Raw genomic sequence first — 26,984 nt, forward strand, 5'->3', positions numbered from 1 at the left:
ATGCCAGTCAGGCCACGCCCCCCATATATTTGTATTTTTAAGAAAAGAATAATAAATACTGAATAAAAAAAAAATACTTATAACGTTGGTTTCCTATGTGTGTGGATGTTGTTGCATTATGTGGAACTATTAGAACAGTTTTTACATTTTAGATTGGGGCACCTGAAGACTGTCCATAATTTTGGAGGGCGTCTTGACTGAAAAAAGGATGAGAAACACTGACATAGAGGACAGAAAGTCCCCTGTGTGATGATTTTTAGGTGACAGGTTCTCTTTAATGAGACATCCAGGGTCTAAAAGACCCCCAATGTCTCCCCTGTGCTCAGCCTGGAGCCTTATATTGAATGTAGGAGGATATTATAACCCTCATATTGTCTATATGTATATATCAAGAGAAGTTTCACTATTTAAACTTGGTAGATGTTAAGCCCTTCAATACACGGCGCTTTTTTTGCTAAACGAATAAAAAAAATTGGGGAAAAAAGTTTTTCTTTATTTCTGTTATAAAATTTTGTAAATAAGTAAGTTTTCTCCTTCACTGATGGGCGCTGATGAGGCTGCACTGACGGGCACTGATGGGCACAGCTGAGGTGGCAACAATGAGGTGGCACTGATGATGAGGCACAAATATTCAGCACTGATAGGTGGCACTGATATGCAGCATTGAAAGGCGGCACTGATAGGCGGCACTGATGGGCATTCATAGGTGGCACTGATAGATGGCTCTGATAGGCAGCACTGATGAGGAGGCACTGGCAGGCATTACCGATCGGCACTAATTAGCACCTCCAATGGTCATACCTAGTGGTCCTGGGTGGGCATCCCTGGTGCCCTGAGTGGGTAACCATGGTGGGCATCCATGGTGGGCATCCATGGTGGGCATCCCAGGTGGTCCTGGGTGGGCATCCATGGTGAGCATCCTGGGTGGCATGCATTCCTGGTGGTCCTGGGTGGACATCCTCGGGGGGGGGGTGCACTGATAATCAGCGCAGACCCCCCTGTCGGGAGAGCAGCTGTCCTCTCCTCTACTCGCATCTGTCAGCACGTGTGGAGGAAAAGCCGATACACGGCTCTTCCTGTTTACACTGTGATCAGCTGTGATTGGACACAGCTCATCACGTGGTTAAGAGCCTCCATCAGAGGGACACACCACACAACGATCGGCACACTACGCTACCCCATGTGCGCGCAATCGCGGCTTATCCTGCTGGACGTCATATGACCTCCAGTCAGGATAACAACCACTTTGTGCATGCCATTATGTTATATGGCAGGCGGGAAGTTATTAATATTACCACATAGAGATAAAACGTTGATTCATATATAATGGCATTGACCTCATCCTATAGGTTTACCTGATATGGTCATTTACATACCTTTTATGATTTACAATAAAGGTTATGTTTTAGTTAAGTGGATTTTTGGTGCGCAGGGAAATGCACTCTCGTTCTAGTTCTAGACCATTATCATTTACAGAAATTGTTTATTGCTAAGAAACCTTTGGAGGAACCCTGGCTGAGAAAGGCTGGACTATGCGGTAATATATTTCTATCCCCCTTGGTGGGAGTGGAGATGACCCGTCTATACGGATATACAGTACATACACACACAGCACAAGGCTGTGTTCACGCTACGAGACGTTTCTCGGGGCTGCAGTTCCTCTGAGCTCCACAAGATGGAGATCTCACTTCTACATAGGAAGTCCCTGTGGAAGACAGAAAGGAAGTGCATTTAGGAACAGGCAGGAAGTGATGTCAGCTACAGACAGGAATTTCCGGGTGAGAGGTCAGTCAGGAGGAAGTAGAGAGAAGACGTTGCTGGAAGTGGCAGCAGAGGAGGTAATAAGATCTTATTTTCTATTTACACCCAGTAACCCCCCGTCATGTCCTTCCTCTTCCTCCATAGTCACTGTGATGTCTTTTATCTCCAGCAGATGATGATACACACACATATATAGTGTGGAAATGTAGATTAACCCCTTTGGGGTCAGAACATTTCCCCACTTATGGGGCCGGAACATTCTCCTCATTTTGGAGATTTGTCATCTTTCCCACCAATCATCACCTTCTCACCTCATCGGTCTATACTAACGGATTATATGACTTTTATTAGTGGTGAGGGGTGGGGTTTATTTAGGAGGGTTGGAATATGTATTTCTTTATTTTATAAGATTCAAATAGGAAGAAAGTGGGAAAAATATAATTTTTAGTAAATGTCCTGAAAACAGATGTCTCCATAATGATTCCAGTCTCAGATATTCACCCTAAAATGTGATCAGTAAAGTCTCTGGAGTACACGGAGATGACAGGAATATGATGTGTCCTGGCCTCACAGCTCCTCCTCTCAGTGTCCCTCCAACCAGAGTCAGAGAATCCTATGACATCACACTGACCTCACAGCTCCTCCTCCCAATGTCCCTCTCACAAGCAAAGCAAGATTGTTGGTCCCAGAAATCCTTGCAATAAGCTTTTGCCCTACAGAGTGGGGGGGCCCTGTCTGGGTAAATTATATCCCAGTGGTGTTTTGATAAAAATGGAGACCTGATTGATGAGGGGAGGAGGATTCTGTGAATGTCATTTGATTTTACTATATGTGTTCAAATCTAGAGTTTTCTTCCTGTGAAATCTGGAGATCCTATGATAATCACATTGCCTCCCCCTCCCTCCCTTTCTGATAGAATAGAGAAATAAGAAGAAGATTCTAGAAGTCACCAGAGAGATCATCGAGCTGCTGCCAGGAGACATGAGCGGTGCTGGGAAGGACATCATAATGGACCATCAGCCGCCCCTCACATCACCGGGTAAGAGGAGACTTTATTGTAAAGGAGAGAGCAGTACGGAGGCTCCACCTAGATCCCCCATCATCTGATAAACACATAGAAACAATGTATTTAGTCAGTGTGTTTGTTTCCTACAGATGGATCCAGTAATGGGAACCCAACAGAGAGATGTCCCCGTCCTGTGTATTCCCGGGATTCCACACAGGAAGATCACACCATCCCTCACCATCATCAGGTAGATGAGGAACAATCACTGATAGTATCATTAGGATCTGTACATTATCGACATTGTTACTATTGATGTCATTTTTATTATATATTCAGAGTGGAAACCTGAGAGATTTTAAAGTTAAAGAAGAGATAAAAGAGGAGGATGATGAGGACGGGGTGATGGAGGAGTCAGAGTTTCTAAAAGAACACAAAGATCTGTACCAGGACACCATGTTGGAGTCATCCAGCTACAGAAACCCACCAGAGAGATGTCCCCGTCCTCTGTATTCCCGGGATTCCACACAGGAAGATCACACTATCCCTCACCATAATCAGGTACATTATTGACAATTATTGGTAGTTCTGATTTATACACAGCATGTTTGTTACAATGTTTTATTATATATTCAGAGTGGAAACCTCGGGGATGATAATATTGATGTTAAAGAAGAGTATAAAGAGGAGGATGAGGAGTATGGAGTGATGGAGGAGAATTCAGAAGGACACAAGGATATGATGGAGCCACCTAATACTAGGAACCCACCAGAGAGATGTCCCCGTCATCTGTATTCCCGGGATTCCACGCAGGAAGGTCACACCATCCCTCACTGTTACAAGGTTGGTGGGACAGAGGTTATGAAACGCACTTATAGAGACAATGTGTGGATTTTATATATGCTATCACATTATTAAAGCTTATATTTTATAGATGATATTCACTCTCATTTTCTTGATTTAGAGTGGAGATCCAATCGATATAGAATTTGAGGTTAAAGCAGAAGAAGGAGAGAGGTATGTGAGGGATGATCAGCCTTCTATGGAGGAGGATGGAATAACGAGGACATTTATAGAGGAGGACACTCCTACAGAGATCAGCACAGGTGGGTTATTAACACTAAATACATTCCTCCACCCATACTGCTCACTGATTGGTCCAGAGTAGGGCGGGGGCTGGGTGATATCAGCCTATAATCCCCTGGTCACTTTCCTGAGCTGTGTTCCCCGTCCTGTATTCCTGTATTTCTCTCGGATAATCTTCCTTCTCTGTGCTGCAGACACAATTTATGTATCTAGATTGGATTTATGGGGATTCTGGGGTTCAGCTGGCAGCAAAATGTTAATTTCCCCAGTTGTCTTCCAGGACAGCCCTTGAGATGGAATCCCTCCCATCGACACAGGAAACACATTGACACAGTTCAAAAGGCGGTCCCTGGTCAGTCATTTGTGTTTCCTCCGTTGGAGGAACATGTTGCCAGAAACCGGGAGAAGGACTACATCTCTCAGGGGCTTCCAGAAGGGACTGGAGCCGCACAGGGGGACTGGGTCCTATCCATCGGCTCCAGTATAGTCCTTACCTTACTATTTTTGGGCTCAGGTACTGTCCAGCTGATAGGAGCAGTGCCGAGGTGTGCCAGTGGCAGGTTTAGGCAGGTTCTCGCAGGAGCCATGTAGGTGAAGTCGTCCATCCCAGCTCCTTGCTGCAATGGTGGGGGCTGGAGATGCCATTTGCATCATTTCTGGCAGAACCACATCATCACTGTGTGCCGAGACTTCCAGAGGCACAATGAGGAAGGGGAAAGCCCAGGCTGGGCCTACTATTCCCGACCAGTGTCCAGCTATACCGGGCTAGCGGTGGGATCTGGAACTCGAGAAGGGGACCATGGAGGATAATCCCCAAGACACTCCAGCGGAAGCAGGCACCAGCCAAACCCAGGTAGGCTGCTGGTCATGCCCTGTACTGTGTTTTTTTCATGTGGTTAGTTGTAAGGCTGGGACTTGTAGTACCCCATGGTGGTAGATACCTAATGGTCCCGGGTATGTGAAGAAATGCAATTGTCGGGAGATGATAAAATGTATGAGGCTCTGGAGAAAAAGAAAGCGAAAGTATTCCCTATACATAGCATGCTTTCTGACCTTGTCTGTAAGGAGTGGGCCAAACCGGATACGAAAGTCTTCGTTCCAAATTCCCTTAAAAGAAGATTCCCCTTTGACGTCTGGAATAAAAATCCAAAACTAGACACTCCTCTGTCCAAACTGGCAAAACATTCTGACCTTGCCTTTGAGGATATGGGTCATTTGGCTAGAAATCTGGAATTCTGGTTATCACAACTATAAGAACACCTAAAGGCTTGAAAAAACCTTCCCTATGCTTTTCAAGGCGACAAGTTTCATTTCTGACGCAGCTACTGATTTTGTAAACTTTACGGCTAAGACTGCGGTGCTTTCCATAGCAGCCAGGAGGTCAGTCTAGAGGAAAACTTGGGAAGACACGGTGTTCAAAACACGCCTGTGCAGTGTCCTTTTTACAGGAGACTTCTGCCCTGTACACACAATAGGACCTTCTGATGGAAAATATGTGATAGGACCTTGTCGGAAATTCCGACCGTGTGTAGGCTCCATCACACATTTTCCATAGGAATTTCCGTCACACAAAATTTGAGATCTGGTTCTCAAATTTTCCGACAACAAAATCCGGATATTCCGATCGTGTGTACACAATTCCGGTGCACAAAGTGCCACGCATGCTTGGAATCAAGCAGAAGAGCAGCACTGGCTATTGAACTTAATTTTTCTCAGCTCTCGTACGTGTTGTACGTCACCGCGTTCATGACATTCGGACTTTCCAACCAACTTTGTGTGACCGTGTGTATGCAAGACAAGTTTGAGCCAACATCCGTCGGAAAAAATCCCATGGATTTTGTTGTCGGATAATCCTATTGTGTGTACAGGGCATTAGTCTTCGGCCCTGAATTAGATACTACCATAGAACGGCGGATAAAAAGAAAACTTTCCCCAATAAAATGAAAACCTTTCAAAGGAAATGTTTTTGTCCTCCAAGAGAACCCGCAAAAACCGAGAGGGATTTCAAACCCAAAAAATACTGGACAGGGCAAAAAGGAAAAGGGGATATACTTTTTAACCACCCCAGTCAGAGCCCTAAACCCCAGTGACATCAGGGTCCCTGTGGGAAGAAGATTAAATAATTTTTTCCCGCAGTGGGAAAAGATAACTTCAATATAATAAAAAGAGGTTATGCGCTGAAATTTCACAGCAATCCACCCTCAAAATTTCAAGTGACAAAGATTCCAAGACACTCAGGAACAGGGGGACGGTTTTTACTCGCACATCTTTGTGGTGAAAAAGCCATCAGGGAAGTTCAGATTAATCATGAACCTCTCCATTCGATACAAAAAATTTCGGATGGAGTCCATTTACTCAATACGTAATCTTCTCCAAAAGGAGGTATTTATGGCTACCCTGGATTTAAGGGATGCCTATCTGCATTTCCCAATAAGGAAGGAATGCCAGATATTTCTTTGGATGGCGATTCAGATAGACACAAAAATGTATAATTTTCAGTGAAGCACACTTCCCTTCGGACTGTCGTCCTCCCCAGAATTTTTTCCAAGGTTCTCGGGGAGGCACTAGCTCCGTTTAGGACTTCAGTCAGTCTTGATTATTCCGTATCTAGATGACTTGCTCCTCATGGCCCACTCGGAGAAACAACTTTGTCAGGATTTAGAGTTAACACAACTCAGCCTTCATCAATTGGGGTGGATAATCAGTTTGGAAAAGTCCAAAACAACCCCAACACAGAATATTCTATATTTGGGCTACAAGGTCCTGTCCGTAGATCAAAGGATTGTCTTTCCAGGAAGAAAAGATATTGAATCTGAAACAGAGGATGTCCTTTCTTCAAGCCAGCTCCAAATGTACAGTGAGAGAGATGATGTCAGTGTTAGGACTTGACAGCAGCAATTCCGGCCATACAATGGGCCAGGTTCCACCAAAGAGATCTTCAGACGTTTGTGTTGGAACAGGTAAAGGACAAGGGTCTGGAAGAATACGTGTCGAACCCCACCAAAGTAAAACATTTCCTCTGGTGGTGGAAGGACAAAGAAAATTTAAACAAAGGGGCACTTTGCTTCTTACCCATCACATCCACTCTGACCACGGATGCGAGCGGTTGGGGTGCCTGTCTCAACTCATGCTGGGCGCAGGGCAGGTGGACGCCAGAGGAGAAACATTTCTCCTCCAATTTTATAGGAGCTAACAGCTATGCTATCAGAGCCCTACTAGCCTTTCAGGACACAATACAAGGTCACCATCTACAAGTCTGATCAGACAATATGGCAGCAGTAGCCTATATAAACAAGCAAGCAGGCACAAGAAGTCCTTGGCTAATGTTGGTGGCCAAGCACATATTGCAGTGGGTAGAATCCAATCTAGAATCTATCTCGGCAATACACCCGAAAGGGGAGCAGAACAGCACTGCAGACTTCTTAAGCCGACAACTAGTTTTGAATCAAGAGTGGCCTCTGCATCCGGAAGTCTTTGAGCATATAACAGCTTGCTGGGGGAAACCAGAAGTGGACCTCTTGCAAACAAAAAGAATGCAAAATTTCCCAGTTTTTGCTCGCTATGCCCAGGAGATCAACCCTTGGCTGTAAATGTCTTACAGACTACATGGACCTTCAAATTGGCTTATGCATTTCCACTGCTTCACCTCATCCCGGGGGTTCTAGCAGAGGAAACGTTTTTAATCCTAGTGGCACCATTGTGGCCCAAGAGGCCATGGTTCACAACTTTACTACAGTTGACAGACCAGCCTCCTCTGAGGCTTCCCTGCAGACAATAACTTCTATCACAGGGACCTCTCGTACATCTGCAAGTAACCATGCTGAACCTTTCAGCGTGGTTACTGAGGAAGAAATTCAGAGGTGGAAAGGCCTAATAGAGTGGTTCAGACCTTACTACAGAGGCAAAAAACAGTCACCCAAGCTATTTATGGCAAACTCTGGAGAAATTTTAATAGCTGGCTGAATAGCGGAGGTGAGGTAAACAAGGATACAACAAATATCCTACGGTTTCTCCAAGAGGTGATAGACAAGGGACTAACTCCTAGTACCATTAAGGTTCAGATAGCAGCCTTAAGTGTATACAGTGGGGATCGAAAGTTTGGGCACCCCAGGTAAAAATGTGTATTAATGTGCATAACCAAGCCAAGGAAAGATGGAAAAATCTCCAAATGGCATCAAATTACAGATTAGACATTCTTATAATATGTCAAAAAAAGTTAGATTTTATTCCCATCATTTACACTTTCAAAATTACCGAAAACAAAAAAATGGCGTCTGCAAAAGTTTGGGCACCCTGCAGGGTTAATATCTTGTACTGCCCCCTTTGGCAAGTATCACAGCTTGTAAACGCTTTTTGTAGCCAGCCAAGAGTCTTTCAATTCTTGTTTGAGGTTTCTTTGCCCATTCTTCCTTACAAAAGTGTTCCAGTTCTTTGAGATTTCTGGGCTGTCTGTCACGCACTGCTCTTTTAAGGTCTATCCATAGATTTTCAATAATGTTGAGGTCAGGAGATTGTGAAGGCCATGGCAAAACCTTCAGTTTACGCCTCTTGATGTAATCCCCCATGGATTTTGAGGTGTGTTTAGGACAGGGATTGACAAATTTGCTTTGAATTTAGGAGTCAGTTAAAAAAGTTAGGAGCCAGTTTTTTTTTCAGCTCCCGGGATAAGGCCACTAATTTTCACCCCTATCCCTAACTCACAATGGAGCACCCAGTCAATAACTCCATTGAAACGCTGTTACATCAGGGGTATGGGCTGACCAGAAAGAGTAAGGCTGGCAACAGATGGAACTGGCTGGCACTGGCAGGTGGCACTGGTTGCCACTGGAAGGCACGTGGAACTGCCAGATGGCACCGGCAGGTGACACTGGTTGGCATTTGCAGGTGACACTGGTTGGAACTGGCAGGTGACACTAGTTGGAACTGGCAGGTGACACTGGTTTGGAACTGGCAGGTGGCACTATTGGCACTGGCAGGTGGCACTGGGTTGGTGATGGCAGGTGGCACTGGGTTGGTGATGGCAGGTGGCCCTGGTTGGCGGTGGCACTAGTTGTCACTGGCAGATGGCACTGATTGGCGTTGGCAGGTGGCACTGGCAGGTGGCACTGATTGGCATTGGCAGGTGGCAGTGGTTGGCACTGGCAGGTGGCACTGGTTGGCGGTGGCAGATGGCACTGATTGGCGGTGGCAGATGGCACTGATTGGCGGTGGCACTGATTGGCACCGGGTGGTGGCAGGTGGCACTGGGTGGTGGTTGCAGGTGGTATTGATTGGTGGTGGCACTGGTTGGCACTAGCAGGTGGCACTGATTTGTGGTGGCAGGTGGCACTGATTGGCGGTGGCACTGATTGGCGCTAGCAGGTGGCACTGACTGACGGTGGCACTGGCAGGTGGCACTGGTTGGCACTGGCAGGTGGCACTGATTGGCGGTGGCAGGTGGCACTGATTGGCGGTGGCAGGTGGCACTGATTGGCGGTGGCAGGTGGCACTGGCAGGTGGCACTAACGGTGGCACTGGCAGGTGGCACTAACGGTGGCACTGGTAGGTGGCACTGATTGGAGGTGGCACTGGTTGGTGGCAGGTGGCACTGATTGGCGGTGGCAGGTGGCACTGGTTGGCGCTGGCACTGATTGGCGGTGGCAGGTGGTTGCAGGTGGTGTTCATTGGAGGTGGCACTGGTTGGCACTAGCAGGTGGCACTGATTGGTGGCAGGGGGCACTGATTGGCGGTGGCAGGTGGCACCGACACTGGCAGGTGGCACTGATTGGCGGTGGCACTGGTTGGCACTGGCAGGTTTCACACGGAGCACTGAAATGTAACAGAGGAGCTGTCAGAATTGAGCTTAATGTCGGAATGGGCGGGACCCAGCCGGGGTGTGAAACTGACAAGTAACAGAGAGGCGGATGTCAGATTTCAGCCTGATGTCGGGGTGGACGGACCCGGCCAGGGTGGGCAGAGCCCGGCCGAGGTGGGCGGGACTCAGCAGCTATCAAACACCAGCCAACGATTGGGCTGCTTAAGAAAAGGGGCGGGCCACATACACGTAGCGGCCCGCCCAGATCCCATTGGCTGGTGTTTGATAGCTGCTGGGTTCCGCCCCCCGGCCGGGTCCCGCCCACCCCGACATCAGGCTGACAGATCCTCCTCTCTCCATTGCTTGTCAGTTTCACACACTCCGCGTGGCGCTGCTGAGTGTGGAGGAGGGAGGAGGATGGCAGTCAGCATGTCTGGGGCATCGATAGTGAGTGGGCTGGTGGCAGCTTAGGCACCAGGTTGCGATTTCTGGTCGCATTGGCGACCTGGCGCCTGGGGTTTGTCGAACCCTGGTTTAGGAACATTATTCATTTGTAGAAGCCATCCTCTATTTAACTTCAGCTTTTTTCACATATGGCATCAAGTTACCATCCAAAATTTGCTGAAATTTTATTGAATCCATTTTTCCTTCTACTTGTGAAATGTTCCCTGTGTCACTGGCTGCAATATAACCCCAAAGCATGATTGATCCACCCCCATGCTTAACAGTTGGACAGAGGTTCTTTTCCTTAAATTCTGTGCCCTTTCTTCTCCAAATGTACCTTTGCTCATTCCGGCCAAAAAGTTCTATTTTAACCTCATCGGTCCACAGAACTTGTTTCCAAAATACCTCGGGCTTGTCTATATGTTAATTTTGCAAAGTTCAAACGCTGATGTTTGTGGTGAGGACATAGAAGAGGTTTTCATCTGATGACTCTTCCATGAAGACCATATTTGTACCCCATTATAGTAGAATATTGTACCACAACTCCAGTGTCTGCCAGATCTTTCTGGAGGGATCGTGCAGTCAAACGTGGGTTTTGAATTGCTTTTCTCATAATCCTGCAAGCTGTTCTGTCTGATATTTTTCTTGGTCTTCCAGATCTTGCTTTAATTTCCACTGTTCCTGATAACTGCCATTTCTTAATTACATTCCAAACAGAGGATACTGACATCTGAAAACGCTTTGCTATCTTCTTATAGCCTTCTCCAGATTTGTGAGCGTCAACTATTTTCAGTTTCAGTTTTCTAGACAACTGCTTAGAAGAACCCATGGTGCTGATTGTTGGGGCAAGGTCAGATGAGTCTGGCCATTTAAAGTGGAAATAAACTCCCCTATCGTTTTCAGCCAAGGAAGCTGCCATCTTTGATTCTGTTTAATATTTAACTGCTATGGTGCTGCACATGTGATTCGTTATGACACCAGCCATTGGATGGTTTGATAGTTTGGCTGAGAGCACAGCCAATGTGCAGTTAACATTCCCGGAATGCCTTTTTTTTAAATGTTTAAATCGATGGGTTTACTTCCACTTTAAAACCTTTGAGATTGACATCACCTGGTCTTACCAGACGAGGATTGAGAACAATCCATGACACTGGCAGGTCTCAGCTTTGCAAAGGGGGCAGTGCATGCTATAAATTCTGCAGGGTGCCCAAACTTTTGCAGACGCCATTTTTTTGTTTTCTGTAATTTTGAAAGTGTAAATGATGGAAATAAAATCTAACTTTTTTTGACATATTATAAGAATGTCTAATCTGTAATTTGATGCCATTTGGAGATTTTTCCATCTTTCTTCGGCTTCGTTATGCACATTATTACACATTTTTACCTGGGGTGCCCAAACTTTCGATCCCCACTGTACTTAGAGAAAAGGTTACAGGAAGATCCTTTCATCGCTAGATTTTGTAAGGCAATCTCTAGACGCAAACGGGTCAGAGTTAACATAGCTAAATCCTGGGACCTAACGATCGTTCTAAGGGCCTTTTTGGGGCAACCTTTGAACCTATCTTAGAGTCATCTCTAAGACCCATTACTTTAAGACCGTGCTCCTCGTGGCAATGACTTCAGCCCGTAGGGTTAGTGAAATCCAAGCTCTCTCCATTAGAGAGCCATTCTTCCAGATTCTAGAGTACAGAGTCATCCTAAAGACAGACCCTGGGTTCTTGCCAAAGGTGGAATCTAGGTTTCATAGGTCGCAAGATATTGTCCTCCCTTCATTCTGTCAGAACGCCTCAAACAAGAAAGAAAAACAATTTAATTTGTTAGATGAGAGGCGGTGTATCCTAGAATACCTAAAGGTAACCAATCCATTCAGAATTACACATTAACTTTTTGTCCTTTTTTCAGGGCAACGTAAGGGGCCAAAAGCTTCTAAAGTCATCATAGCTAGGTGAATTAGGCTTGCTGAAGCATTAAATAGAGATCCTCCTGGGGGTGTTAAAGCCCACTCCACAAGGGCACTATCGGCATCCCTGGAGCAAATATGTAAAGCAGACACATGGTCAAGCTTCTCCACCTTTACAAGGCATGATTGACTAGACTTAATTTCCAGTCAGGATCAGGCTTTTGGGAGGAAAGTCCCCCAAGCTGTGGTCCCCCTCTAAATCTGGTGAGTACTTGGGGATCCTCTCAAGGGCTGTCCTGGAAGACAACTGGGGAAAACCGGAGTTAGACTTACCGGTAACTCCTTTTCCAGTGGTCTTCCAGGACAACACGATCCCACCCTTTTGAATTATGTTGATGTACTAACGTTATTACCTGTTATGGTTATGCTTTGCAGTTCCATCCTTTGGTTCTTGGTAAATGACTGACCAGGGACCGGAGGGACTGCCTTTTAAACTGTGGTAATGTGTTTCTTGTGTCGATGGGAGGGACTCCATCTCTCAAGGGCTGTCCTGGAAGACCACTGGAAAAAGAGTTAACAGTAAGTCTAACTCCGGTTTTTCATCATAGGTGTTACTAGATCTAGGCACCTTGGATATGCGTTTTGGGTCTTCTGCTTGACATGTTTCATCCAACAGGATTTTATTATCAGAGGTGTGACACATCTGATGAAATCCTGTTGGATGAAACATGTCAGGCAGGCTGACACTAGCACGATGAGAGCTGCGGCCATTTGGACATCATAATGTGCGTTTTCCTGTACTAAAATGTAAGTTACTATAAATACATTTTTATATTACCATACAGGCTTTACTATTGGCTGTCTTATCTTTTCATTGGGTACTGCTGGCCATTTGGGTGGATGTTTCAACATCTCATATGGGAGTTCAAGAAAACTTGGCTGTATGAGAGTGCCTGATTTTAGCTGTATTCCTGGCTTGGATTCTACATACCCACTATTCATAGCGGGAGAGCCGAGCTGTGGTCTTAGTCTGTCTATTACATGCCTACGTTTTACAGTTGTCTAGTAAACAGATTGGATTTCCGTGTGGTGGGCTTTCACATACACATTGCTGGTGACTGGTTTATCAACACTACCTTCTTGGATCTACTGTACTGTTCATTTAGCGCCGCATCTAGACTTTGATAATGAGGTTGGAGTCGATAACCCAATGATGGCAGTCTTCAGGATCAGTCCAGTCTTGATCTTGGTTGTTCCCTCATCCTCATTCTCTGACCTCTGGTGGGACTCAGCCCCGCTGTTATTCATCCAAAAACATATTTGAGGGGCACACCCTAAAATGCGTTTAAATTCAAGATGGTGCTGCTATAAGACCAACAAACAGTACAAAACATATTACAGCGCACACATTCAAGAATGACATTTCCTGCAGGCTAGTTAAAAACAGCTGAACATATTCAAAAAATATGGGGGTTTGGTCACACTATATGGTTATATAGTGCTAAGCCCACTTACTGCAACAAAGTACCCCGAATTAGTGGATCCTGACCACCCCTCCCCCTCTCATTACCTCTTATTTAGTGGCCACCGGTGCATAGGAGGAATTCCTTCAGTTCTCCCACATAGAGGAGTTTGGCTCCCATGGTTGAGACAGCATCTTTCAAGCTATTACCAGTTGACCAAACCCCAGTATTTTTTAAATATATGTTCAGGTGTTTTTAACTAGCCTGCAGGAAATGTCATTCTTGAATGTGTGTGCTGTAATATGTTTTGTACTTTCCGCTGTTATTCATGACTAAATCATGGACTAAATAAGGAAGTGCGGGACTTCTTGTGTTGAGAAGATGGCACTGGGTGATAGAGGGGGTGGGGACACTCATTCTATAATCCCCTCATCACTGTCACTCCTATAAAAGACAGTTCTCGTTGTTTCCTCACTCTCTGACTAAGGTCCATGAATAAAGAAATGAACTGGTAGGAAATTCAGAGATGTAGGGCTGAATCAACTAATCGTCATAAATCGATTATGAAAATAATTGTCAATTATTTTCATAAATGATTAGTTGGTCAGTCGATTAATTGGCCTGAATACAGAATGCATTATTTCCTTACTTATCAGAAAATACAGCTCAGTACACCATCCATACATCAGTCAGTAAATGCCTGAGAACTTGAATGTGTGAAGAGCAATGCCTAATGGGACATATAGTCCTGGGCAAGAGAAGGAAGCAAGTGATTCTAAAGGCAGAAGTTTTTTTATCTTCCTATAGGAACTCTACTATACTTTGTACCTTCCTATAGGGGAACTCTATACTATACTTTGAGGCTTCCTATAGGAGAACTGTATATTATACTTTGTAGCTTCCTATAGCGGAACACTATACTTTGGGGCTTCCTATAGGGGAACTCTATACTATACTTTAGGGCTTCCTATAGGGGAACTCTATACTATACTTTGCAGCTTCCTATAGCGGAACACTATATTATGTGGCTTCCTATAGGGGAACTCTATACTATACTTTCTGGCTTCCTATAAGGCAACTCTGAAGGCAGGAGGGCCAGTAGTTCCGGGGGGAGGGGGGGTCCAGATAAGGAGGATCAGGGCTGCTCTGTGCAAAACCATTACACAGAACAGGTAAGTATGACAAGTTTGTTTAAAAAAGAAATCCAACGTTTACAATGACTTTAATGGCTCTGTGCAGGCAAGATCAGCATCTGACCCCAGAGAAGGTGGAGGCTGATAGACTGGAGGTAATAGAAGGCATTTCTATTACATAAAGTAAAAGTTTACTAATATTGTGCATTATATTTAAAATTATAATATCCATGAAAAATCTCAGCTTTCAGTACTACTTTAATAGAAAAGTTCCCCCCCCCCCCCTTTTTCCCCTCCAACCTCCATATATATTCATGTGTGACTCCCGGGTAAAATCCCCATATATCCTACTTGTGTATATTTATTGTTATATATATGATATAACAGGCTCGACAAACCCCAGGCGCCAGGTCGCCATGGCGACCAGAAACCACACCCTGGTGTGTGATTCCCTTAAAGTAGTGATTATCTGCTGTTTTTGTACTATAAAAGACTATTTTCCTCCTTATTTTCCAGGACAGCTACTTGAGAGATGATTGGCTCCGCCCTCTACAGGAAACACAAATCAGACACAAGTTAAAAGGCCCCTCCCTCTCCTCTGACCCTCAGTTGTTTTGTTTTGTGTTTCCAGACCCTCCAAGAGCACACCGTAATATTTGTTGTTTTTTATAGGTCTGGTAACTGTGGTTGGTGGACTCTCCTTCTAAGTTAATATCCAGGACTGGTTATGGCCATGTCTGGGGTGTGTTTTTAGACCGAGACGGGCCCCCAGTATGTATTGGGTTACTTGCCTATCTGATGGTTTAGCAGCGGCAACTTCCTTCCAGGTCCAGCGTCTAGCTGTGTGGAGCATCTTCCCCGGGTTGGGTGTACCAAAAAGGCGTCAAAGGACTTCTGATGACGTGGCAAGATGGCGCAGGAACCAGAAGTGACATGACGCACTTCCAGGACGCTGTTTTCTTAAAGCATCTCAGCGTGGTCCAATGCAGGGGACCCGCTGTTTTGGAAACAGTCTGCCAGATGCAGGGCAGGATAGTTTAGCAGTGCAGCGGTCAGAGGAGTCTCGCCAGATGGCTTACGCTCTTCTCTATGGAACTTGAGGACAGGACTGAGGATGGAGCACATGCTTGAGTTGAGCCAGCGGTGGCATCCGGGTCCAATACTGCCTCCAAGGTAAGCCCTTGTCTGTGGATAAAGAGTTACTGCAGCAGGGGGTCTGTATAAGCCTTTATTGGTTTTGTTTTCTGTTTTTTTCTAGGTTGACAAACCTGTAAAGAAAGAAATGTGGGAACTGATAGTTGTAAGATTGTATTTCGTGAAGATTGTATTCTATCAAAGGCAGGTTCTGGGTCTACTGACTCTTATAAGGAGTTGATGACTTCTAGGTACATTAGTAGCCGGCCTAGGGCCATCCACTTCTGTGACTCAGGTAAATTCAGTCTCAGCTAGGTCTCTACCTCTTTTAGTATCAAAGACCATTAGTTCATGTAATGTTTCTGACCTGGAAGAAGGTAAGAATCCGGTATCTACGTCTGATGAGCAGTCTGCATCAGAGGATGGGGATACTGGTAGCTCGACTAGGTATCTTTTTCCAGTTGAAGATGTTGACAAACTATTAAAGTCAATACTTCTGAACAAATCAAGATGCCTCAGCAGGCCCAATCTGTTCAGGATAAAATGTACAGAGGTCTACAAGGACGGAAAACTAGGTCTTCCTGTGCATCATTCACTCAAGGACATGATCCTTTCTGAGTGGAAAGAACCTGAAAAGAGGTTGTTCCAGTCTAGATGACACAAGAGAATGTTTCCCTTTCAGTCTGATTTTGAGGAAGTTTTTTTTCAAATGCCCTAGATTAGATGCTCTTATGTCACAAGTATCAAAAAAGTCAGATCTTTAATTTGAGTACTCCTGAGTCCTTAAGAATCAGATGGATAGAAATGCTGACTCTTTCTAGGAATTTAGTTGCTAGGAATTTAGATGTGTGGGTCCAACATCTGGATGACCTTCTCTCCTCCGACACCCCCATAGAGATCAGGGATTCTCTACCACTTTTTGCCAAGTCAGTTGCTTTTTTTTGGCTGATGCAGGAGCAGATTTTGTAAAATCTAGGGCCAGAACTTCAGCCAGGCCATCTGGCATGCCCTTTTTGGGTTACCTAATAGAAACTGTTGCCCAAAAGATTTTTCTTCCAGAAGAAAAGATTTTAAAGATTCTTCTCTCCGTGCAGAACTTCAGGTTGCTCCCACAGGCCTCCCTTCATCTGATCATGCAGTTATTGGGCTTAATGACAGCAGCCATTCCAGGGGTGCCATGGGCCCAATTGCATTCCAGGCCCCTTCAGGAATTCCATCTGCATCATTGGGATCACAGAGAAAACTCTTTGAATCAGCTCGTACAGCTTTCAAGAGAGGATTTTCTCAATCTGTCCTGGTGGGAGCTGTAAGTTAGTCACAATAAAGATCTATGGGAAAGTTTGAAAATCTTTTGTTTCCTGGCAGAAGAAGACAGGAATAGATTCTTTTTCTACTCCGTATATATTAGATTTTTTTTACAGAGGGGAGTGGAGAAATGACTTTCTGTCAGCACCCTTAGGGTTCAGGTTGCTGCCCTGTCTCTGTTTGCAGAAGAAAGACTAGCTGAGGACCCTTTGGTCAGGAGCTTCCTTTCAGCCAGAACTAGGCGTACACCCAGGGCGTACATTCCTCCCTGGGATCTGTTGTTAGTATTAAATGCTCTGACTAGGGTTCCTTTTGAGCCATTGCATGGGGCCTCTCTGAAATAGATTTCCTTAACCACTTGCCGACCGCTGCATGCCGATATACATCGGCACAATGGCAATGTCCCCTTTAATTGGTGGGGCTAGTGGACACACCCGGCGCGTACAGCATGACCGTGCCTGCGGGTCTTGATGTCCGTGGTATCCCGTGGACTCGATGTCCGCCGGTGTCCCACGATCATGTCACAGAGCCACAGAACGGGGAGATGCCTATGTAAACAAGGCATTCTCCGTTCTGCCTAGTGACATGACGGGGATCTACTGCTCCCTCACCGGGAGCAGTGATCCCTGCCAGGTCAGTGGTAGCCCATCCCCCCACAGTTAGAATCACTCCCTAGGACACGCTTAACCCCTTGATCGCCCCTTAATGTTTAACCCCTTCCCTGCCAGTGTCATTTACACAGTAATCAGTGCATTTTTATAGCACTGATTGCTGTGTAAATGACAATGGTCCCAAAATAGTGTAAAAAGTGTCCAATGTGTCCACCATAATTTTGCAGTCACGATAAAAATCACAGATCGCCACCATTACTAATAAAACAATTAATAATAAAAATTCCATAAAACTATCCTCCTTTTGTAGATGCTAGAACTTTTGCGCAAACCAATCAATATACGCTTATTGCGCTTTTTTATTTTTACTAAAAATATGTAGAAGAATACATATCTGCCTAAACTGAGGAAAAAAATTGTTTTTTTTATATATTTTTTAGGACTATTTATTATAGCAAAAAGTGAAAAATTTAGCTTTTTTTTCAAAATTTACGCTCTTTTTTGTTTATAGCGCAAAACATAAAAACCGCAGAGGTGATCAAATACCTCCAAAAGAAAGCTGTATTTGTGGGAAAAAAGGACGTCAATTTTGTTTTGGTGTAACGTCGAACGGTCACGCAATTGTCAGTTAAAGCGATGCAGTGCCAAATCGCAGACTAGGTCCAAAGGGATTAGTCCGTCGGACAATCCGAGCGTGTGTGGGCTAGTCCGATCGTTTTTCAAAAAAAAGAATCCGACAGACCTAGAAATAGAACATGTTTCAAATCTATCCAACGGACTAAAATCAGGAAAACCGTTCGTCTGTGTGCTGGTCTGACGGACCAAATATGATGCAAGGGAAGCTATTGGCTACTGGCTATTGAACTTCCTTGTTTAGTCCCATTTACGTCATTGCTTTCAAAACAAACACACTTTCGAACAGACTTAGTCCATTCGTGTGTGTCCAAGTCCGTTCATTTGGAAAGTCCTTCAGAACTCCGTCGGGAAGACCGTCGGACCTAGTCTGCTGGAAAGTCCGGTGGTGTGTATGCGGCATTAGTGTTGTTCAGTAGCCCCAAGAAGGGGACCAAAGCATCTAAAAGTACAATTTCCAGATGGATTAGGGAAGCAATTTGTGAAGCTTACAGAGCGTCAGGTCTCACCCCTCCCTCCAGAGTTAGAGCTCATTCAACAATATCTTTGGTCGTGTCATAGGCAGAAAGAGCGGGAGCATCATGGGAAGAAATTTCTAAAGCTGCCGCCTGGTCCTCCTCTCATGCATTTATCAAGCATTATAGAGTCCAGATGCTCTCCAGCCAGGACCTCTCCTTTGGTAGGAAAGTACTTCAGGCTGTCGTCCCTCCCTAATGTATAGAATCTTGCTTATCCTCTCAAGTAGCTGTCCTGGAAGATGAGGGGGCAAAACCCCCGGTAACAGCATTTCCATGAATCTTCCAGGACAGCATCTATATTCCCACCCTATTTTGTATTCACTGATCCCTTCGTTTAGCTGGTGGTGGTGTTTTAGTGAGTTTCTGTTATTCCTCTGCCGAGTGTACTTTTGGTGGAGGTTTAATTGATCTTCATACAACTGAGGTTCAGAGGAGAGGGAGGGGCCTTTTAAATTGTGTCTGATTTGTGTTTCCTGTAGAGGGCGGAGCCAATCATCTCTCAAGTAGCTGGAAGATTCATGGAAATACCCTTACCGGTAAGTCTAACGGGGGTTTTCTTTAAACCCATCATAACAGATGATTAAAAAAATCAGCATACTGCTGCTGCTAAATGTTCCATGCTGGCCATACATGTATCCATTTTTGGATGAGAATATTCACACAAATATTTGTATGAAAATGATTTGTACATTCAATGAATAGAAGAGTGCAGTTCGAAAATTCCACTTGCCTTTAACATTCAATTTTAAAATGAACGTCATTTCTGAGTAAAAATCACATAGACTATTTGAAAATGTATTTGATCAAGAAAAGTTTTCTGTTCTGCTCCTTCAAATTTTCCGGTCACTGTGGTCGAAAATGTACAAAGAGGAGGGGGCGGTGTGGTTGGGCCTACATCCCAACAAGTTTAGAAAGCAGAGAAGGAACTCCCCCTTATGGGACTTTAACCACTTGCCGACCGCCGCACGCCGATGTACGTCGGCAGAATGGCACGGGCAGGCATAAGCACATACATGTACGTCCTTTGCCTCCCGCGGGTCGGGGGCCCGATCGGGCCCCCGCCCGGTGCCTGCGGCGGTCGGTTTTCGTTCGGGAGCGATCCCGGACGAGGGGACGGCCATTCATTCATGGCCACCCCCTCGCGATCGCTCCCGACGAATGGAAATCCCCGGTGACATCACTTCCTCTCCTGTAATGTAAACACAGGAGAGGAAGTGATGTATTCTCTCCTCCGTGTCGGTATTTTTCGTTCCGACACGGAGGAGAGCGGATCAGTGAGTTGCACCAACACATCCCACACACAGTAGAACATGCCAGGCACACTCACACCCCCCCTTTACCCCCCGATCACCCCCCCAATTACCCCTGCCCCCCAGTCACAGTGACACCAATGTCATTTTTTTTTTTTTTTTTTTTTTTTTTGCATTGGTGTCATTTGTGACTGTAATAACTGTTAGGGCAGTTAGGGTTAGCCCCCTTTAGTTCTAATGTACCCCCCTAACCCCCCCAATAAAGGTTTAACCCCGTGATCACCCCCCGTCGCCAGTGTCACTAAGGCTGGGTTCACATTGCAGCGGTTTATGAGAACGAATGTGATTCGCACCGCACTGCAGTGCAAATCACATCCGATCTCTGTGCGATTCGAGTTCAGCCATTCGCCGCACCCGCCACACCCGCCGCACCCGCCGCAAATTCGCACGGGACCCTTTTTTTGGCCCGCAGCAGAATCGGATCGCATGGGTGTTCACACCATGCGATCCGAGTTTGCAGATCGCACTGCGATATGCGAACTGATCTGGGGGTGTCAGTAACATTTCACTGACACTCCCAGCAGTTCGCATAGGGCAGTGTGAACTGCCGCCGGGAGGCATGCGATGCGGGAACCCGCCGCGGATTCGCGGCGTTTCCGCATCGCTCCAGTGTGAACCCAGCCTAATAAGCGATCATTTTTCTGATCGCCGTATTAGTGTCACAGGTGACGCTAGTTAGGCAGGTAGGTATTTAGGTTCGCCGCAGCTTTTTATAGCGCTAGGGACCCCCATATACTACCGCATAAAGCCCCCTGATTGCCCCCTAGTTAACCCTTTCACCAGTGATCACCATATAACTGTTACAGGTGACGCTGGTTGGTTAGTTATTTTTTTATAGTTTCAGGGCACCCGCCATTTATTACCTAATAAAGGTTTAACCCCCTGATCACCCGGCAGGTGTCATTTGTGACTAATAACTGTTAGGGCAGTTAGGGTTAGCCCCCTTTAGTTCTAAGGTACCCCCCTAACCCCCCCAATAAAGGTTTAACCCCGTGATCACCCCCCGTCGCCAGTGTCACTAAGGCTGGGTTCACATTGCAGCGGTTTATGAGAACGGATGTGATTCGCACCGCACTGCAGTGCAAATCACATCCGATCTCTGTGCGATTCGAGTTCAGCTATACAGATAGTATGGCTGAATTCGTGTCGCACCCGCCGCACCCGCCGCAAACTCGCACGGGACCCTTTTTTTGGTCCGCAGCAGAATCGGATCGCATGGGTGTTCACACCATGCGATCCAAGTTTGCAGATCGCACTGCGATATGCGAACTGATCTGGGGGTGTCATTAACATTTCACTGACACTCCCAGCAGTTCGCATAGGGCAGTGTGAACTGCCGCCGGGAGGCATGCGATGCGGGAACCCGCCGCGCATTCGTGGCGTTCCCGCATCGCTCCAGTCTGAACCCAGCCTAATAAGCGATCGTTTTTCTGATCGCTGTATTAGTGTCACAGGTGACGCTAGTTAGGCAGGTAGGTATTTAGGTTCGCCGCAGCTTTTTATAGCGCCAGGGACCCCCATATACTACCGCATAAAGCCCCCTGATTGCCCCCTAGTTAACCCTTTCACCAGTGATCACCATATAACTGTTACAGGTGACGCTGGTTGGTTAGTTATTTTTTTATAGTTTCAGGGCACCCGCCATTTATTACCTAGTCTCACTAGTGTACCCCTAAATTTAGGGGTGTCTACTTTCTAAAATGGGGTCATTTGGGGGGGGGGGGTTTGTGCCATCTTGGCATTTTATGGCCTTCAAAACTGTAACGCCCTTAGAAAGCCTGAAGGCGGTGCTTGGTTTTTGGGGCCCCGTACGCGGCTAGGCTCCCAAAAAGTCCCACATATGTGGTATCCCCGTACTCAGGAGAAGCAGCAGAATTTATTTTGGGGTGTCATTTCACATATGCCCATGGCATGCGTGAGCAATATATCATTTAGTGACAACTTTGTGAAAAAAAAAAAAAGTTTGTAATTTTCCCGCAACTTGTGGCAAAATATAAAATATTCCATGGACTCAACATGCCTCTCAGCAAATAGCTTGGGGTGTCTACTTTCTAAAATGGGGTCATTTGTGGGGGTTTTGTGCCATCTTGGCATTTTATGGCCTTCAAAACTGTAATAGGTAGTGAGAAGTGAACTCAAAAAATTACGCCCTTAGAAAGCCTGAAGGCGGTGCTTGGTTTTCGGGGCCCCGTACGCGGCTAGGCTCCCAAAAAGTCCCACATATGTGGTATCCCCGTACTCAGGAGAAGCAGCAGAATTTATTTTGGGGTGTCATTTCACATATGCCCATGGCATGCATGAGCAATATATCATTTAGTGACAACTTTGTGAAAAAAAAAAAAAAAAAAAAAAAGTTTGTAATTTTCCCGCAACTTGTGGCAAAATATAAAATATTCCATGGACTCAACATGCCTCTCAGCAAATAGCTTGGGGTGTCTACTTTCTAAAATGGGGTCATTTGTGGGGGTTTTGTGCCATCTTGGCATTTTATGGCCTTCAAAACTGTAATAGGTAGTGAGGCGTGAAATCAAAAATTTACGCCCTTAGAAAGCCTGAAGGCGGTGCTTGGTTTTCGGGGCCCTGTACGCGGCTAGGCTCCCAAAAAGTCCCACATATGTGGTATCCCCGTACTCAGGAGAAGCAGCAGAATTTATTTTGGGGTGTCATTTCACATACGCCCATAGCATGTGTGAGCAATATATCATTTAGTGACAACTTTGTGTAAAAAAAAAAAAAAAATTTTTTTTTTGTCATTATTCAATCGCTTGAGGCAAAAAAATAAAATATTCAATGGGCTCAACATGCCTCTTATCAATTTCCTTAGGGGGTCTACTTTCCAAAATGGGGTCATTTGGGGGGGTTTTGTACTGCCCTGTCATTTTAGCACCTCAAGAAATGAGATAGGCAGTCGTAAACTAAAAGCTGCGTAAATTCCAGAAAACGTACCTTAGTTTGTAGATGTGACAACTTTTGCGCAAACCAATAAATATACAATTATTGACTTTTTTTTTACCAAAGACATGTGGCTGAATACATTTTGGCCTAAATGTATGACTAAAATTGAGTTTATTGGATTTTTCTAATAACAAAAAGTAGAAAATATCATTTTTTTTCAAAATTTGCGGTCTTTTTACGTTTATATCGCAAAAAATAAAAATCGCAGAGGCAATCAAATACCATCAAAAGAAAGCTCTATTTGTGGGAAGAAAAGGACGCAAATTTTGTTTGGGTACAACATTGCATGACCGCGCAATTACCAGTTAAAGCAGCGCAGTGCCAAAGTGTAAAAAGACCTCTGGTCATTTACCAGCAAAATGGTCCGGTCTGAAAGTGGTTAATGGCCCAATTAATAGTACACAAAATATATATAAAAAGGAGTATACAAAGTTTGTTGGAATATAAATAAATACAATTGATCAGTAAGTGGCTATTGACATAAAATTAATTTAAATGCATAAACATGAAAAAACATAGAAAAATTAAACTCTAGAGGGGTCCGGGAGCTACCGTGATCAGAATCTCCACAGCCGAACATGCAGACCACAACCGACGCGTTTCAGAAATCTCTTTCTTCATGGGTGAGTAAAGCAGTTTTACTTCTATATTTAGAGACAAAGAGTAGTAATAAATAATATGCACAGGCAAACATCTGTATAAACATGTATACAAGATTCAAAGGGGAACATCAGAATAAGGGTGTATAATAAAAAATGAAAAACGGTTATAAATTTGGATGATTCATTTTTTTTTTTAAGAAAAATTAGTTTGTGTACAGCCAGCATAAGTGACACCAGGTGCAGGGAGCTTGTACCCACCTACCTGTCTATGACAAGGGAGTCTGTCATCCATCATATTATATTACACTCCTATATGATAATCTGCAAATCAGTGTTTTATGTCTTTTTTTACATTTTAATAATGTTGATCTCTGATTCTGATATGTAGCAGATTCTCCCTGTAATAATACATCTATCTGTCTGTTATTCTCAGAGTGGATTAAATATCCAACTATATATCTGGATATTTATATTTACCACTGCAGATATATATTTAAGATTAATAACTAAATAATTATACATCAACCTTTTTTTGAGGTTTTTATCCAGTTAATTGAAACAATAATTGGCCAACTTATTAATTATGAAAAAAAAATCATTAGTTGCCGCCCCACAGAGGACCCATTTACTAGTTACCTTGAGGGTGGAATTGTAAAATCCTCAGAGACAAAGCTGCCTGATGTGGGAGGAGTCCTGGTTTAGGGGAACCAATCAGCTCATGTCTAGTAATAATCTTTTTATTTCTATTTTAGTAGATGGACGGGAGATGAGGAAAACCTCAGAGGATTGTCTCACTTTGTCTCCAGACTGTAAAGTAGAAGATGAGGACATCACACAGTATAGTCCAGGAGAAAACCCGACTACCTCAAATGTCCATCCGGCACCACACAGTGTAGACGGACCATCGTATTCCTCTTATCCTGAGGAACCTCAGACTGTGAGGGACGGTGCCGTCCTTCCAACAGATAAGAGGTTTTCCTGCACTGAGTGTGGAAAGTGTTTTCATTTTAAATCCCATTTTAATGAACATAAAAGATCTCACACAGGAGAGAAGCCGCATTCCTGTCCTGAGTGCAAGAAATGTTTTTCAGACAAGTCCAATCTTTACAGACATCAGAGATCCCACACAGGAGAAAAGCCATTTCCCTGTCCTGTGTGCGGGAAATGTTTTTCTGTGAAGTCATATCTTTACAGACATCAGAGGTCTCACACAGGGGAGAAGCCATATTCCTGTCCTGAGTGCGGGAAATGTTTTTCAGTGAAGTCCAATCTTTATACACATCAGAGATCTCACACGGGGGAGAAGCCGTATTCCTGTACTGAGTGCGGGAAATGTTTTTCACAGAAGTCCATTCTTTACACACATCAGAGATCTCACACGGGTGAAAAGCCATATTCTTGTCCTGAGTGCGGGGAATGTTTTTCACAGAAGTCCTATATTTACACACATCAGAGATCTCACACTGGGGAGAAGCCGTATTCCTGTCCTGAGTGCGGGAAATGTTTTTCAGAGAAGTCCACTCTTTACAAACATCAGAGATCTCACACGGGGGAGAAGCCGTATTCCTGTACTGAGTGTGGGAAATGTTTTTCACAGAAGGCCAGTCTTTCCACACATCAAAGATCTCACACAGGGAAGAAGCCACTTTCCTGTCCTGAGTGAGGGAATTGTTCCTCACTGAAGTCCTGTCTTCCTGTACATCAGGGATCCCACACAATCCTCGAGGTGTATTAGTGCATTGAGTGCGGGAAATGTCTTCTATATGAATGTTGCTGGACATCACAGCTCTCATGTGGGGAAGAAGCACAACCTGATATACACCTCAGATATACTCCATGGCTGATCTTCATCATGTAAGAAACAGTTCCAGGGGTGTGGACATTTTGTGAAAAAATAACTTGTCCAAGAGACTAAATCAGGGTTCCAATCTCCTTGTTCCTCATCTACCAGAGAGCTCAGCAGCGGTGTGGGAGTCCATTGAAAACGACAAGCCGACATCGGCAAAAGATAGGAAATCTGTGAATGAATGGCACGGCCGCGCTCTTTTCATAAAGTGACAGCTGGTACAGGGAACTTCTCGCTGCACTACTGTCACAGAGGGCTTGGATCACTGAGCCACTGCAGGAACAGGAACATGTAACATCTTCCCTAAGGTGAACGTTTCCTTTAATCCTTTCACTGCCAGAGTTGGTTTTGCATGTGTTTTTTTTTTTTTTTTTGCCCAGGCTAATTTTCAGCTTTCAGCGCTCTCACACTTTGAAAGACAATTGCGCGGTTATGCGACACTGTACCTAACTTAAATTTTTATCTCCCCCCCAACAAATAGAGCTTTCTTTTGGTGTTATTTGATCACCACTGGCATTTTTATTTTTTGTGCTACAAATAAAACAAAGAAAATGTTTTGAAAAAAAAAAGTTGTTTTCTTTGTTTCTGTTATAAAATTTTGTAAATAAGTACGTTTTCGCCTTCGCTGATGGGCACTGATGAGGAGGTACTGACTAGCATCCCTGATGGGCACTGATTGGCATACCTGGTGGGCACTACTGGACACCACTGGTGGTCATCGCTGATGGGCCTGCGCGGATAATCAATGCTGAATATCAGTGCAAATCCCCCCCCCCCTGTCAAGAGAGCCGCTGACAGGAGAGCCGCGGATTGGCTCTCCTCTACCCTTGCCTTATCAGCATGACTAAAGGAAAGCCGATAACCGGAACTTCCTGGTTACGATGTGATTAGCTTTTATTGGACACAGCTGATCACGTGGTAAAAAGCCTAAGTCATAGGCTCTTTACCGAGATTGCAACTGCGGTGTGTCAACGCGACTCGCCACGCATCTGTGCGGCTTATTATTCCTCATATGATGTCCAGTCAGGATAATGGAACCGTCATCTGGCCTTCATTCTGTTATTGGCCAGGTGGGATGAAGTTAAAAAATCATTTTAGGCCTGAAGACTATATAAACCCCCCAAAAAATTCTATATTTTTCTGAAAGCAGACACCCTAGAGAATAAAATAGCAGTAGTTCCAATTTTTTATGTAACACGATATTAACACAAAAGCCTAGGAAACGCAAAATTTCATTAAAAAAACACTTTAATGTTCATTTTAGGAGGCACAAATACACAATTAATTACCCAATTATTGGTAAAATATACGATTAGGTTGCACTGAGTAAATAGATACCCAACCTATCAAACCTTAAATTTGTTTGTGCCTGTGAAATGTTGGCAAACTTCAGTACCCTATATTTTCTATAGACGATGCTTTAAAAGCCCCCTATAGGTCATCAGTTTAGTGTTACGGAGGAGGTCTAGTGCTAGAATTATTGCTT

General features: G+C 44.7%; 1 protein-coding gene across 1 annotated transcript; it reads left to right on the top strand.

The window, feature by feature from the left end:
* The first annotated feature begins 1,774 nt into the window (after positions 1–1,774).
* LOC143989318 (uncharacterized) lies at positions 1,775–26,067 on the top strand. The gene is made up of 7 exons (XM_077489405.1): positions 1,775–1,838; positions 2,678–2,800; positions 2,917–3,014; positions 3,104–3,325; positions 3,401–3,607; positions 3,729–3,870; positions 24,405–26,067. Exons 2-7 carry the CDS (start codon positions 2,743–2,745, stop codon positions 25,313–25,315), a joined length of 1,638 nt encoding a protein of 545 aa, XP_077345531.1. The 5' UTR covers positions 1,775–1,838; positions 2,678–2,742; the 3' UTR covers positions 25,316–26,067.
* Positions 26,068–26,984: the final 917 nt, after the last annotated feature.

This window comes from Lithobates pipiens, unplaced genomic scaffold, assembly GCF_037356315.1.
Source record: "Lithobates pipiens isolate NorthernLeopardFrog02 unplaced genomic scaffold, aLitPip1_a1.2 Scaffold_18, whole genome shotgun sequence".
In the NCBI taxonomy this organism is placed as follows: domain Eukaryota; kingdom Metazoa; phylum Chordata; class Amphibia; order Anura; family Ranidae; genus Lithobates; species Lithobates pipiens.